At 38.7% G+C, this 12,674-nt stretch overlaps 1 protein-coding gene across 1 annotated transcript in view; it reads left to right on the top strand.

Annotated features, from left to right (window-relative positions):
• The window catches only part of LOC141331665 (myocyte-specific enhancer factor 2A-like), a 32,561-nt gene that overhangs the window by 12,595 nt on the left and 7,292 nt on the right, over positions 1–12,674 (top strand). Inside the window, exons 3-5 of the mRNA XM_073836702.1 lie at positions 8,569–8,703; positions 10,016–10,196; positions 10,839–10,898. Of these exons, the coding sequence (XP_073692803.1) occupies positions 8,569–8,703; positions 10,016–10,196; positions 10,839–10,898 (376 nt within the window). The remainder of the gene's footprint in view (positions 1–8,568; positions 8,704–10,015; positions 10,197–10,838; positions 10,899–12,674) is intronic.

Genomic DNA, 12,674 nt, shown 5'->3' with positions numbered 1-12,674 from the left:
TTAGCCACACTGTGTTTTGAGCCGAACAGTGACCCCTTTTGGTGAATGCAGGTAGTTCGTTCGCCAGAGTGTAAACATCTGGGAGTAATCTTATCTAGCAAGGCTTTCTCGCAGTTGAGGGAGTATCGTAGGGCTGTGAGAAACAGGACGTAGCAGGTTTTGCATTGTCTATTCCAGGTTAAGTTCAGAGCACAGGTGTCCTCAGTGTTGGCCTGCACTGATCTCAGATCACTCCCACACAGTGATGTCGCTGCGTGTTCAGCTCCCATACACCACTGTATGTTTGTTCACCTTGGTCAGTCAGACGTCCCCCCTTGGCATGGGGCAGCTGGACAATCACTTTGCTAATCTTTATTGCCTTCTGGTGCTTGGCTGTTTTCCGGCGGTCTGTAGAGTCCGCTGGATCGAGAAATCGCTGTACGGAAGAAGGCTGTAGCATTTGGGTGGTGACTCACAGTGTGATGTGGATATCTGAGGGGAAAGATTTTCTGGCGTTGATGCCTTGGTCGTAGCAGTCGTGTTCTTAGCTGCTGTATTCAGTTTTGACAGTTTTGACTGCTGGTACAAATGGCTGGGGTCCTGTTAGCTGGAGGTGGAGCTAAGCAGATCTGTCTCGTGGTCACACTGGGCAATGTTCTTGCTTAAAAGTCAATGTTTTGCAGACAGGCGTGTGTTGTAGCCTACTGCAGTGTTCAGGAAGACAGCGTTTTGTGGTGACAGCTGTCAGATTCCCGGCCAGCTTGCTGGCGTGTGAGGTGTGAACGGTGGGCTGTTAGGCCCGGGAGAGATTTTGTGTTGAGCTCTCCTGTTTGTTCATATTGTTATCTGCAAGAATTTGAGTTCTTTAAGGTGTGCTGGGTTCATTGTAAAGAGAGCTTCCGCTGTTTAGGAGTGTTCTCCTGTACTGCTCTCTGCGCTCAGTCTGTGGGGGTGTTGCAGGCGTGTCTTGAAGCTTTTCTCCTCTCTCCTCGTGTAGGTCCTTGTCCTCTTCATCCGCTATCTCTGAACATCCAGATGGTCTAGGCGGTTCTGCGCGCTGTCCTGGTTCCGTCGTGGGTGAAGCTTTCTCCGCTGCGGCTTTAGTCAGACGATCTTGTTGAGGGCGTGGTCACTGATGGTCCGGGCTGTAGATGAGTCGATTGGTACTCTGCAGCCGTAGCTCTTGACTGGATCGTGATCCATTCGCCTGTGTGCGTGGTCGTCCGGCTGTTCTCCGCTCAGGGGCTGTAGTCACTAGACCCAGGGCAGGATGGCATCTTTGCCTTGTCTGGACTGGATGGCGAGACTGGATGGTGACATGTTGACACAAATAGAGAGGGAGAGACAAAGCACAAAGAGCCAATGCAAGTCCGTACAGAACTAATGAGCTAAAATGTTGCTATGTGTTGCGCACTTAACTGATGTCATCAGATGGTGACGCAAACTAAACGCTTATTAGCCTAGCTGTAAAGAAGGGGTCAGATAGTTTGTGTGGGTAAACACAGGAACCTATGAGTAAACTTAATGATGAGCGATTAACTTTAGAGCTATTCAGTTCATCGGTGTAGTTACCAAAAGATTTCACTGATGTTCAGACAGGTTCAGTCTCTAATAGGGAGAAAAATAAGAACAAAATCCATCAGAAAGAGAGGTATAAAGGGTTAAAGCAAAAGAGAGAAAGTGAGCTGACTGCCAGCCCTGAGGTCAGTGACGGGGCCCACCGTGTGGGGGCGCTATGGAGTCGTCACACCTGGGAAATGGCAGAGCTGAGAGAGCAAAAGAGAGAAAGGCCCCCCTGGGATGGGCCGAATTACCCGGGGTAGAGAGAGTGCAACTTGATCGATTTGGTCAAAGTTTAAATTTAAATCAAGACTGTTTAATCAAAAATTTAAAATGAGCAAATACAATTATAATTGCTAAAGGGAGAGTTGAATCTAAGGCGGTGAAATAATTAAAATTAAATCACACACACAAAAAAAAAAACATACATTATGTTAATTATCATTATGGTTTAAATAACAATAATTAATAATGTAACATCAAAAGGAAAAGAGAAGGGAGAGACTGACTGGGACTATCTATAAGCGTTGTTGCTCAAAGAAAAAAAATAAAATAAAATAAAAAAATAATATGAAATCAGGCATAGGTATTGGAAGAGGTTTTAGACAGACTTCTATCTTTTAATAGAAGGAAATACCTTTTATGCGGGATTTCAGATTCCACCTTGTGTGGATTTGAACGCGCATCTAAGCGCAGTTACCATGGCGATGCGTGATCGCGGGTGTATCTTTCTTGTGTCCGTTTTACTGAACACAGGTACATGTGTTTTGCAAACTTTAACTTAATAGGATGCTTACACTATTAAAAGGTTGCTTAGTTACGATGCGTGCACCTTGATCTTGAGTCAGCCTGCTGACACAAGACTTGTGTGTGCTTTGCACAAAACAAATAAATAACACTCGATCAAGATTTGTACAGTAATAACGCGAAGTTGTTTACTATATTAAATCTATTCGACGAGCAAACGGGGTCAACCTGATCAGTTAGCTAAGCTGAGGTTTTAACCCAAAGGAGCAAGATAGCTGATTAGCATTGGAGTGCACATCAATGGCTAACCTATCTACACTCAAAATATAAAGATATGGCCATTGTAAGGTGAAAGAGGAACATCGCTCAATCAGCTTCTTCACGCAAAAATTGAGGTTTTCTTCGCTCAATTTAGGGTGGCTTTAGGACGCTCTATAAAAGATTTCTTCGTTTTATAGGGTCAATATATAAACTGCAGTTAAGTTACATCTTCAACAGTGGTTTAGTTTCTCTGTGCGAGAGGCTCAAACATCTGTGAAGGTGTTAAAGGTGGGCTTGGCCACACCGTTCTAACACACACACACACAAACAAAAGAGACGCGAGTCGCGAGCCGAGTTTGAATACACAAGCATGCAGACACACAAATTATTCCTGAGCTGCTCACATCACATAGTTTAAAACTGCCCGCATTCTCCACCAATTAATGTAGAGAATTTTGGTTAGCTCAAAGAATTTAAGATGATCAATATATGTGTGTATATGCATGAGACTATTTCTCTCATCACATATACACTGCAAACTCCACCAGGTCTTATAACCAATGAATAGGATGAAATGAGTTATTTAAAACATACATTTCAGTCAGGGAAAGTAGTTTAACTCACGGGAAATCGTGTATAATAATCGTCATTAAATATACGCAATTTCCAGTTTCTGATCAGTAACAGTAATAATGATATCGGCTGGTTTCTTTGTCCAGCAAATTGTTCAGTGATATCCATTACTCTGACGTTGGCTCGTCGTCACGGCAACGCATTTTTACTAACCAGAACGGAGTTAAACAATTGAACAGAATAGGGCTTAAGGTAGCAATATGAGATCGAAACAGTTTAAGTGACTTTGTAATGTAAGCATTCAGCACAGAGAATCATTATATGTGAATATATGGTTGTTTATTAAACTATTCTACTTACAAACGATCGCACATAGACAAACGTACATAAAACACAACTAGACAGAACGCGTGAGAGAGAGAGAGAGTAAGAGAGAGAGAGAGAGAGAGAGAGAGAGAGAGAGAGAGTAAGAGAGAGAGAGAGAGACAGAAAGTGAGTTTGCAAAGGGACAGGAATGAAACGGTTCTGAACATCCTGAAATCGTTTCTTTTATAAAACGCCTTAAACGCAGCTATCTACGTTTGTAGAAAGGACGGATACTTGCAAGCTTGTTGTTGTTGTGCATTGTTCCGTTTGTGTTCAGTTCAGAAAGTCCTTTCCAGTTCCTTGAGAATATTGCAGGCCTCATCATCTCCACTGCCAGGTGAGCCCAAACACCCCCCCCCCCCCCATGGATCTGGGGGGAGGTACGGGTGACGTGTCTTTGTGTCCCGAAGGCAAGAGCCAAGAGAGAGATGAGGCAAGGTTTATAAACCTGTAGGTCGTTCACGCCCACAGTTGGACCTTGACCAATCCGGTTGATCTGAGTTTTGGAGGGAAGATTGAAAGTCTTTGTCTCTCACAATGGGGTTTCGCATGTGGAAGCTGATTGGTTGTTTGGCCACAAAACTTTCAAAAGTTCAATAATACATATAAAGCAAGGAGTTATTAAGATGCCACAAACATTAACATTTAGGGAATAATAAATGCTGCTCATAGACACCAAACATGATCTATGAATCTTCTCGGTTGACTGAGTGATTCTAAACGTGAGTCTTAGCATGCACAATGATTCACCTATTGCGGATTAATGTTTGAGGCCGACATACATAACAGAAACAACGATATAAGAAAAGGTAACACATTGATATGTGTACATTTCTATATAACTGTATGTGGGACTGTATGTCTGAATAAGGAAAGTGTATCTGCATTTCTGTAAGAGTCTTATCTTGATGGTGGGGGGATGAGTTGGATAGTGAACAAAGGTCTGGCTCATAGCACATAGGTGTTAATCATGGGGGAGAAGTCATTTAAGGAATATAACTAGTTATTTCATGTCTGATTGGCTCCATGCACTACACAGTTCTGTGTTTGTATATGTCACAATTCTAATCCTGAAAAAAGCCTATGTTATTATTAGGGCTGTCAAAATTAATGCGTTAATAGCGCGTTAACGCAAATTCATTTTAACGGCACTAATTTTATTAACGCGCGATTAACGCAGCGCGCATTTTCTGTTTGACCCACTACGTAGCCCATAGTTAAAGAAATGGATGCACAGTGTTGCCAACCTAGCGAAAAGTGTCTAGCAACAATACATAAACACATAATTGGACAAACCTAATATAGTCTCTCCGGTTTTACTGAACGAGCGCAAGGTCTCCCAATGCGCGCACACCTCCCTCTCTTTATATCTGCGTCTGCTCTGTTCAGCGAGCGGCAGAGGAGCAGCGCTTTCAGTTAAAACAGATGTTATGTTCATTCCAGTGCTTGAAGTGGGCCAGTACGCAGGCACTTCTGTATTTTATCCTTTTGCGTACTTGCACTTTTTCATGCGTACCGGCACTTCTGGCATATTTAATGAATGCAAGCGGAGTCGGTGTACGTTAGGATTGGTGCTGTGGAGTTGATGCGTAAAGCCACATACGAGTAACGGGTGCACGCGAAAACGGCGTATTATATGCACGTCAAACACATGCATATCATATGCACGCCAAAGTTAATTTCAGCTTATAAATAGCACGCCAAATAGAAACAGAAAGTCGTGCTAGTGCGCATTTTCATGAGACCAGGCTCTCCAATCAGTACATTATAACCAAAACAATACATTAAAAAAAAGAAGCAGGTTTTTGCGATCACATAACTTTAAATGAGTAAACTCCTAAAAAGTCAAAGGATCCTGAAGGAATTCAGACAGGAAGTTAAAAACAACGATAATAATGCAGGGAGTGACTTATGTCCAGATGCCGGTAAATGATTCTTTTCAGTGATTGAATCATGATCATAATTCAGGATTTTTTTTTTCAGTTATTATTTCATATTACTTTGGTTGTCTGATAACAAAAATACTTAATCAAAACAATGGAAACAGTTTTGTTGAGAACTTGGCTGCATCAGATTACAGTATGTGGGCACCGAGAGGCAAAGAAATGTAATAATAAATGTAGATTTTGCATGTTCAGAAGAAGTGAGCTGCCCTGTCCTGCAAATAATGTGAACAGGCTTGTGGAAGTAAATTGCTCAGTGCAAAGAAAGAGCAGTAATGGGAACCTGGTGTTTCTATGTTCTTTTTTTCATGTGTCTAATAGACATGAACAAGTTATTTGAAAAACATCTATGACATTTGAAACAAGTTAGTCTTCATGTCGAGTATGGTTTCACTGATAATAAAAACATATTTGCTTAAAGCATCCATATTTGTCCATGCCAATGTTGATTAGAGTATTAAAAACTTTAAAAAGTATTAATTTAAGGTACATTTAGAACAGATAAAAATGTGCGATTAATCGCGAGTTAACTCATGACAACCATGCGATTAATCGCGATAAAAAAAATTAATCGATTGACAGCCCTAGTTATTATTATTATTTTAATATTCTGTTAGAAATGGGCTTTTGGGGTTTTCTATGTGAACATATTTTAAAATCTGATTTATTCCTGTGATGCAAAAATTTTCAGCGTCTTTACTCTAGTTTTTAATGTCACGTGATCCTTCAGAAATCATTCTAATGCACTGATTTGCTGCTCAGCCTACATTGTGTTCTCCAAAACCTTTTGAGCGAAAATGTTTTTTTGTATGCGCAATATTTGTTTGCAATTAGCAATGATCCTATTTTCTGTAGAGATAAGTAAAAAGTGAATGCGTGTTCAGCGTCTAGCTATCTGTAGCTAAATGCTGGTGCTGAAGTCATGTGAACAGATTTTCTGTGAGTGGTGCTAATTGGTTGTAGCTAAAAATAAGGATCCAGTCTTATCCAACATTCATATTGAGGAAACCTGAGATACTATCAGTCAAGGACGTGGCAGTCTTGGCGAGCGCTGCTCTCATTAGCCTCCATGAATCACAAATCGCTTACGTGTACCAGAAATGCATTTCTGAATCAAAGTTATGTGTGCTGGTCTCATATTAGCATACCCACTTAACTGCCGTGGTTGTGTTTTACAGTATATTAGCATGCCATAAAGCTTATAGAAACTTTGAGCTTAATTGACACTTTATTTCGGTATTCAGTTATGCATCCAAATAGGAATTATTTTAAAGATTGACAAGGAGGGTCATCTAAGGAGAAAAAAAATTAATAATGCCTCTAAGTTACAATTAATTGTACTTTAATGTTATACTTCCTGTTTCTCACAGTATGTGTTGTCTCTACAGTTTCTCCCAAGTTTTATTGGAGATCGACCATAGCATAGCATTTCACATTAATTACTAAATGACTATACCTCGGAAAAAGGGCAATAAAGTGCATTAACTTCTTCAACCTGGACGTCCAGGAGCCGATGATAATGATTCGAGTGTGGCAGATCTTGTCAAAATCTCCACTGCGTGTCTTTCTGACTTCTGATTTCCATATTTACTAGCACATAAATTTGTTTTCCAGATTAATAGAGAGTCAGAACCTCCTAGCTGAACTCTTCAACCCTTATGTGAGTCATAGGTGTAATATAAGGCCCAGTTATACCATTAAAGCACAGAGTTACAGCATTAAAAGATGCCTGAGGATGAGATAAGCTTCTGATTTCCATTCACTCTCATAAGGGCTCTTAAACCACTGCAAGTGGGTCCTCAATCTACTGTCCTGTGCTTACACTCTTGCTTTAGCACTGTACTATTCAGTAATAGGTATAAAAATATTCTGTATAGATAGAGTACTTTGAGTAGTAAGTGATGCAATACAGGATCCCATAAAACAGTGTACTCATCTTGACCTTCCATTTCCAGTGTTATGTATATAAGAGATCATAACTGGGTGGCAGTCGTTGAATTAACATACAATATACTGAGGTCACGTCACAACTAGCCTTTATAAGATTCTGTTATTTGGAACATTGTGTGAAATAATGGACGCTGTTTTAATTGCTATTTTAAAAAAGCTGAATACTTTATTTTGTATTCTGTATTATAATTAATGTATTAATCTTATATTATTCTCATTTGATGCTTTTGCCAATAATATGTGTACACTCCATCGTTTTTTTTCTATAGTAAAGGGATTTTGCATATGGACATTGGAAATCATGGTGAATGTTTTAAAAGAATAGTTCTGTCATTAATTACTCACCCTCATGTCGTTCCAAACCCATAAGACCTTTGTTCATCTTCAGAACACAAATTAAGATATTTGTGATGAAATCTGAGAGCTTTCTGACCTTGCATAGCAGGGTTGCCAGGTTTTCACAACAAAACCTGCCCAATTGCCACTCAAAAGTAGCTCAAAACTACTTTTTGTTAACTAACGTTTTGAGGGGGGATCCCCCAGTAAATACTGCATTCCAGGGGGTAAAATACACTTTTTTTCTCCCTGATAAATTTGCATTCCAGGGGCTAAATATCACGCTTTTGGAGTCGCTTCAACCCGCTGACATAAAAAATGTAATTTCATGAAGCTACGAGAATACTTTTTGTGCGCAAAGAAAACAAAAATAGCCGCTTTATTCAACAATTTCTTCTCTTCCGTGTCAGTCTTCGATGCTTGTTCACAAGGCACATGCATTGCTTCATTGTACTCTCTTTTCTTTACGCACAATAAGTATTCTCGTAGCTTCCATTACATTACGATTGAACCTCTGATGTCCCATGGACTGTTTTATCAATGTCTTTACTACCTTTCTGGGCCTTGAATGTGTCAGTTGCATTGTAGGGTCAGAAAGCTCTCGGATGTAATTAATAATATCTTAATTTGTGTTGCAAAGATAAACAAAGGTCTTACGGATTTGGAACGACATAAGGGTGAGTAATGACAGAATTGTCAGTTTTGGATGAACTGAATCTTTAAAACTTTAACATTCACCATGATTTTCAATGATTATGTGCAAAAATATACAAATATAAGGCTTGTCTGATAACAATACACAAATGCAAATTCTTCATACCAAAATCATACCATCCTTTGCTTCTGCTTACAGGTGCTGAATAAGAAGGAACACAGAGGTTGTGACAGCCCTGATCCAGAAGCTTCGTATGTCCTCACGCCTCACACAGAAGAGAAATATCAGAAGATTAATGAAGAGTTCGACAACATGATGAGAAATCACAAAATTGTAAGCAAAGTGTGATTGCATGTTTTTTTATCTGGGCATCCCTGTAATATACACTACTGTTCAAAAGTGTATTTACTTCTCTTATGATCACCACACCACCTTAGAAACTACAATGCAACATCCTTACAACCAAACACTCTCGCACCCTCATACAGTCGGTTGCAACCCAGTAAAAAGCAACCAAAACACCTTAGAAGCTGCATAGAAATGTCTTTTCAACCATCTAGAACTCTAGCACACGTAACTACTACTAATCAGTAGAGTACATGTATTCTGAATCACATGATCAGATTTCAAAATTAAATACTTGCGCAGAGACAAGAAACACTAGATGCCATCCTGGCAGAATGTAAACATGCAGACGCTTGTCATGATGCCACAGCCACTGAAGGAGTTTCTCAGCGCAGATTTCACACGATATTCAGGAGAGTTCAGACATCTTGTAGGGAAAAATCGATGGTACGGCATTTGGTTTAAGCCTACTTTTCCACAAGTTCATATGATTCATATGACTTTTCATTACATCACTACTTTGGTTAAAAATTCTCAATAGTAGTGTAAAAAACAGCCTTTTACCTTGTCAAAATCAGCTCTGCAAAAACTCAGCTCATTTTAAGACATGGCCCCTTTAAATGCAAACGAGCTCTGCTTGCTCCGCCCCTCTCTGGGATTATGAGATATATAATGTTTAGTGGCGAAACTTGCCAACAAGCACATTATTAAGAAAGGCCATTCACAAAGATGCATAAAAAGATCTGTATACTCACTTCTGCTGTGGATGAAGCTGCATCAGGAACGATTCGCACAAACACAGAGGCATATGCAGACCGGGATGGCGCTTTCCTTTTAAAAGCGAAAGTAAAGTTGTCCTCTGCATCTTCAGTAAATGTCGACTGCTGTGTTCATTATTACATCCAACAACAGAACACCTCAGTTGCTCAATTAGAGTCTTCCTCTGCACCTTAGTCACACAATGGCAATCGTTTTCGTACTATTTCAGCTCGGTGAGGGCGGGTCTAAGGTAAGGCGCTCATGTCAATCACCTGTGTTTCGTCACAACGACAAGAAGCTGAGGATGAGCTGATTTTAAAAAGGGGATATTACTTTTAAAGATAATAAAAATACTACTGGGTGGATTTTTATCATTGTAGGGTGGTTGTGTACACAAACTACCAACTAACATTAATGTGCAAACAACATGTAAAAGTTAGTTTTGCATCCGATGACCCCTTTAAGGTATCTACTCAGCACTGCTACTAATCTAATTTATCCCTTGACATCTCTCTTTCATCTTCTTCTCTGTCTCCATCAGCCGGCCGCATTGGGTCAGCAGAGTTACTCGATACCGTTGACTTTGCCCATCACCAACGCCACCACCCTACAGTCCTACAGTACAGACAGCTCTCTGGACACCCCAGTGTCCCTCAGCGGGGCGAACATGCTGTCTTTGTCCTCCAACACCCTCCAGAGCAACAGCAGCCCTGCTGTCATGGGTCAGTATCTACTGTATATCATTACCATATACAGTATTTTTGAATGCGATGTGGTTTCCTGAACACGATATATGAAAACGCTGTGGTGGAAACTAGTAAGTCCATGTTATGTTTTGAGGTAGCGTGGAATACCATGTAAATCCAGTGGTTGATATGCTAATCGTTCATTTCCATGGCATCAAAATATTATGCTATTGCCATGGCTTTGGTTCAGTTATATCAGTCATACATCAAGTTCAAACCTGAATACATTTCTTTCAGCTGTTTCACACAAAAGAAGATATGACTGTATAATGATGATAATGACTTCCTTAGTGTTTTTTTTTTTAATCCATATTATGAAAGTCAATGGCAACTGTTTGGTAGCCATTGACTTCCATAGTGTTTTCATTTTTTGCATACTACGGAAATAAGTGACAATCACCAACTGTTTGGTTGCTGTTGATTTCCATAGTATTTTTTCCATACTGTGGAAGTCAATGGCTACCAACATTCTTCAAAATGTCTTCTTTTGTGTAAAACGGCTGAAAGAAATACAGTTTTGGAACAACTTGAATAAGTGATAACAAAATTTTTAATGAACTGTCACTTTAAACATTCATATAAAGGACTTGTTTGTGTGATTCCTTTTCTTATGTTCAGATGGCATGCCAGGTTCCTCAGAGGTCTCACTTCCAAACGGTGTGCACTCCAGTCATATGGGTAGGTATACTTCCTTTTTTGGTAAACTTACAATGATGAAGTTCCACTGAGGTGTCATTCTGTTTAAAGAACACACATTAAATATGTGATTTACTTCCCCGCTTGCTGTGTGCAATTCTTCTTAGATGAGAGATGAGATTACAAACCATTCACAAATCAGGTGAATGTTTCTTACAGAGTTAGATGTATATACAGTATACGGTAATTTACTGTATTATGGCATAAAACCATCACATTTTCATTATAGTCTACTTTATTTATATATGTCGCATATAAATGAAAGTAGCTGAGAATGAGAGATGTCCTGTACGTGTGGCATATACATGTCTCTGTGTGTTGATCGTCAATATACATATAATATATATAATCATCAATATATATATTTATATTTGAAGAACATAAGAGACTTACGGAAGACTGCTTTAACCACTTGATTCAAGTTATTGCATCTTTTTATCTCACAATTTTGACTTTTTTCCTCAGAATTGCGAGAAATAAACTCATAATTTTTTTACTTTTTCTCACAATTGTGAGAAATAAAGATAAAAACTTGGAATTCTGCCTTTTTTCTTGCAAATGTAAGTTTGTATTTCACAATTCTGACTTTTTTTACTCAGATTTGTGAGATTTTGCGTGTTTTAACTCACAATTGCTAAAAATAAAGTCATAATTGCGAGATATAAACTCACAATTCTGATTTTTTTTTCTCAGAATTGCAAAGGCGAGTTTGTATCTCGCAATTCAGACTCAGAATCAGACTTGCAAGTTTCTTATAAGTCTGACTTGTTATAAAGTCAGTATTGTGGGTTTCTATCTCGTAATTCTGACTTTCTTTCTAATAATAGCATGTTTATTTCTCAGAATTGCAAGTTTATATTACGTAATTTTGAGAAAAAAGTCAGATTTGAGAGTTTATGTCTCGCAGTTCTGACTTTATAACTCATAATTGTGAGTTTATCACAACTGTGAGAAATAAAGCCAGACTTGAAAGATAAAAATTCGCAATTGCGAGAAATAGTCAGAATTGCGAGATATAAACTCACAATTCAGATTTTTTTTCTCAGAATTGCATGATATAAACTCAATTCTGACTTTTTCTTTCAAATGCGAGTTTGTATCTCGCAATTCAGACTCAGAATCAGACTTGCAAGTTTCTTATAAGTCTGACTTGTTATAAAGTCAGTATTGTGGGTTTCTATCTCGTAATTCTGACTTTATTTCTCAGAATTGCAAGTTTATATTACGTAATTTTGAGAAAAAAAGTCAGATTTGTGAGTTTATGTCTCGCAGTTCTGGCTTTATAACTCGTAATTGTGAGTTTATCACAACTGTGAGAAATAAAGTCAGACTTGAAAGATAAAAATTCGCAATTGCGAGAAATAGTCAGAATTGCGAGATATAAACCCACAATTCAGATTTCTTTTTCTCAGAATTGCATGATATAAACTCAATTCTGACTTTTTCTTTCAAAGGCGAGTTTGTATCTCGCAATTCAGACTCAGAATCAGACTTGCAAGTTTCTTATAAGTCTGACTTGTTATAAAGTCAGTATTGTGGGTTTCTATCTCGTAATTCTGACTTTATTTCTAAGAATTGCATGTTTATTTCTCAGAATTGCAAGTTTATATTACGTAATTTTGAGAAAAAAAGTCAGATTTGTGAGTTTATGTCTCGCAGTTCTGGCTTTATAACTCGTAATTGTGAGTTTATCACAACTGTGAGAAATAAAGTCAGACTTGAAAGATAAAAATTCGCAATTGCGAGAAATAGTCAGAA

The sequence above is a fragment of the Garra rufa genome, chromosome 3 (assembly GCF_049309525.1).
Source record: "Garra rufa chromosome 3, GarRuf1.0, whole genome shotgun sequence".
Lineage (NCBI taxonomy): Eukaryota > Metazoa > Chordata > Actinopteri > Cypriniformes > Cyprinidae > Garra > Garra rufa.
The sequence above is the reverse complement of the archived record's forward strand: the minus strand, read 5'-3'. Positions and strand labels throughout refer to the sequence as shown.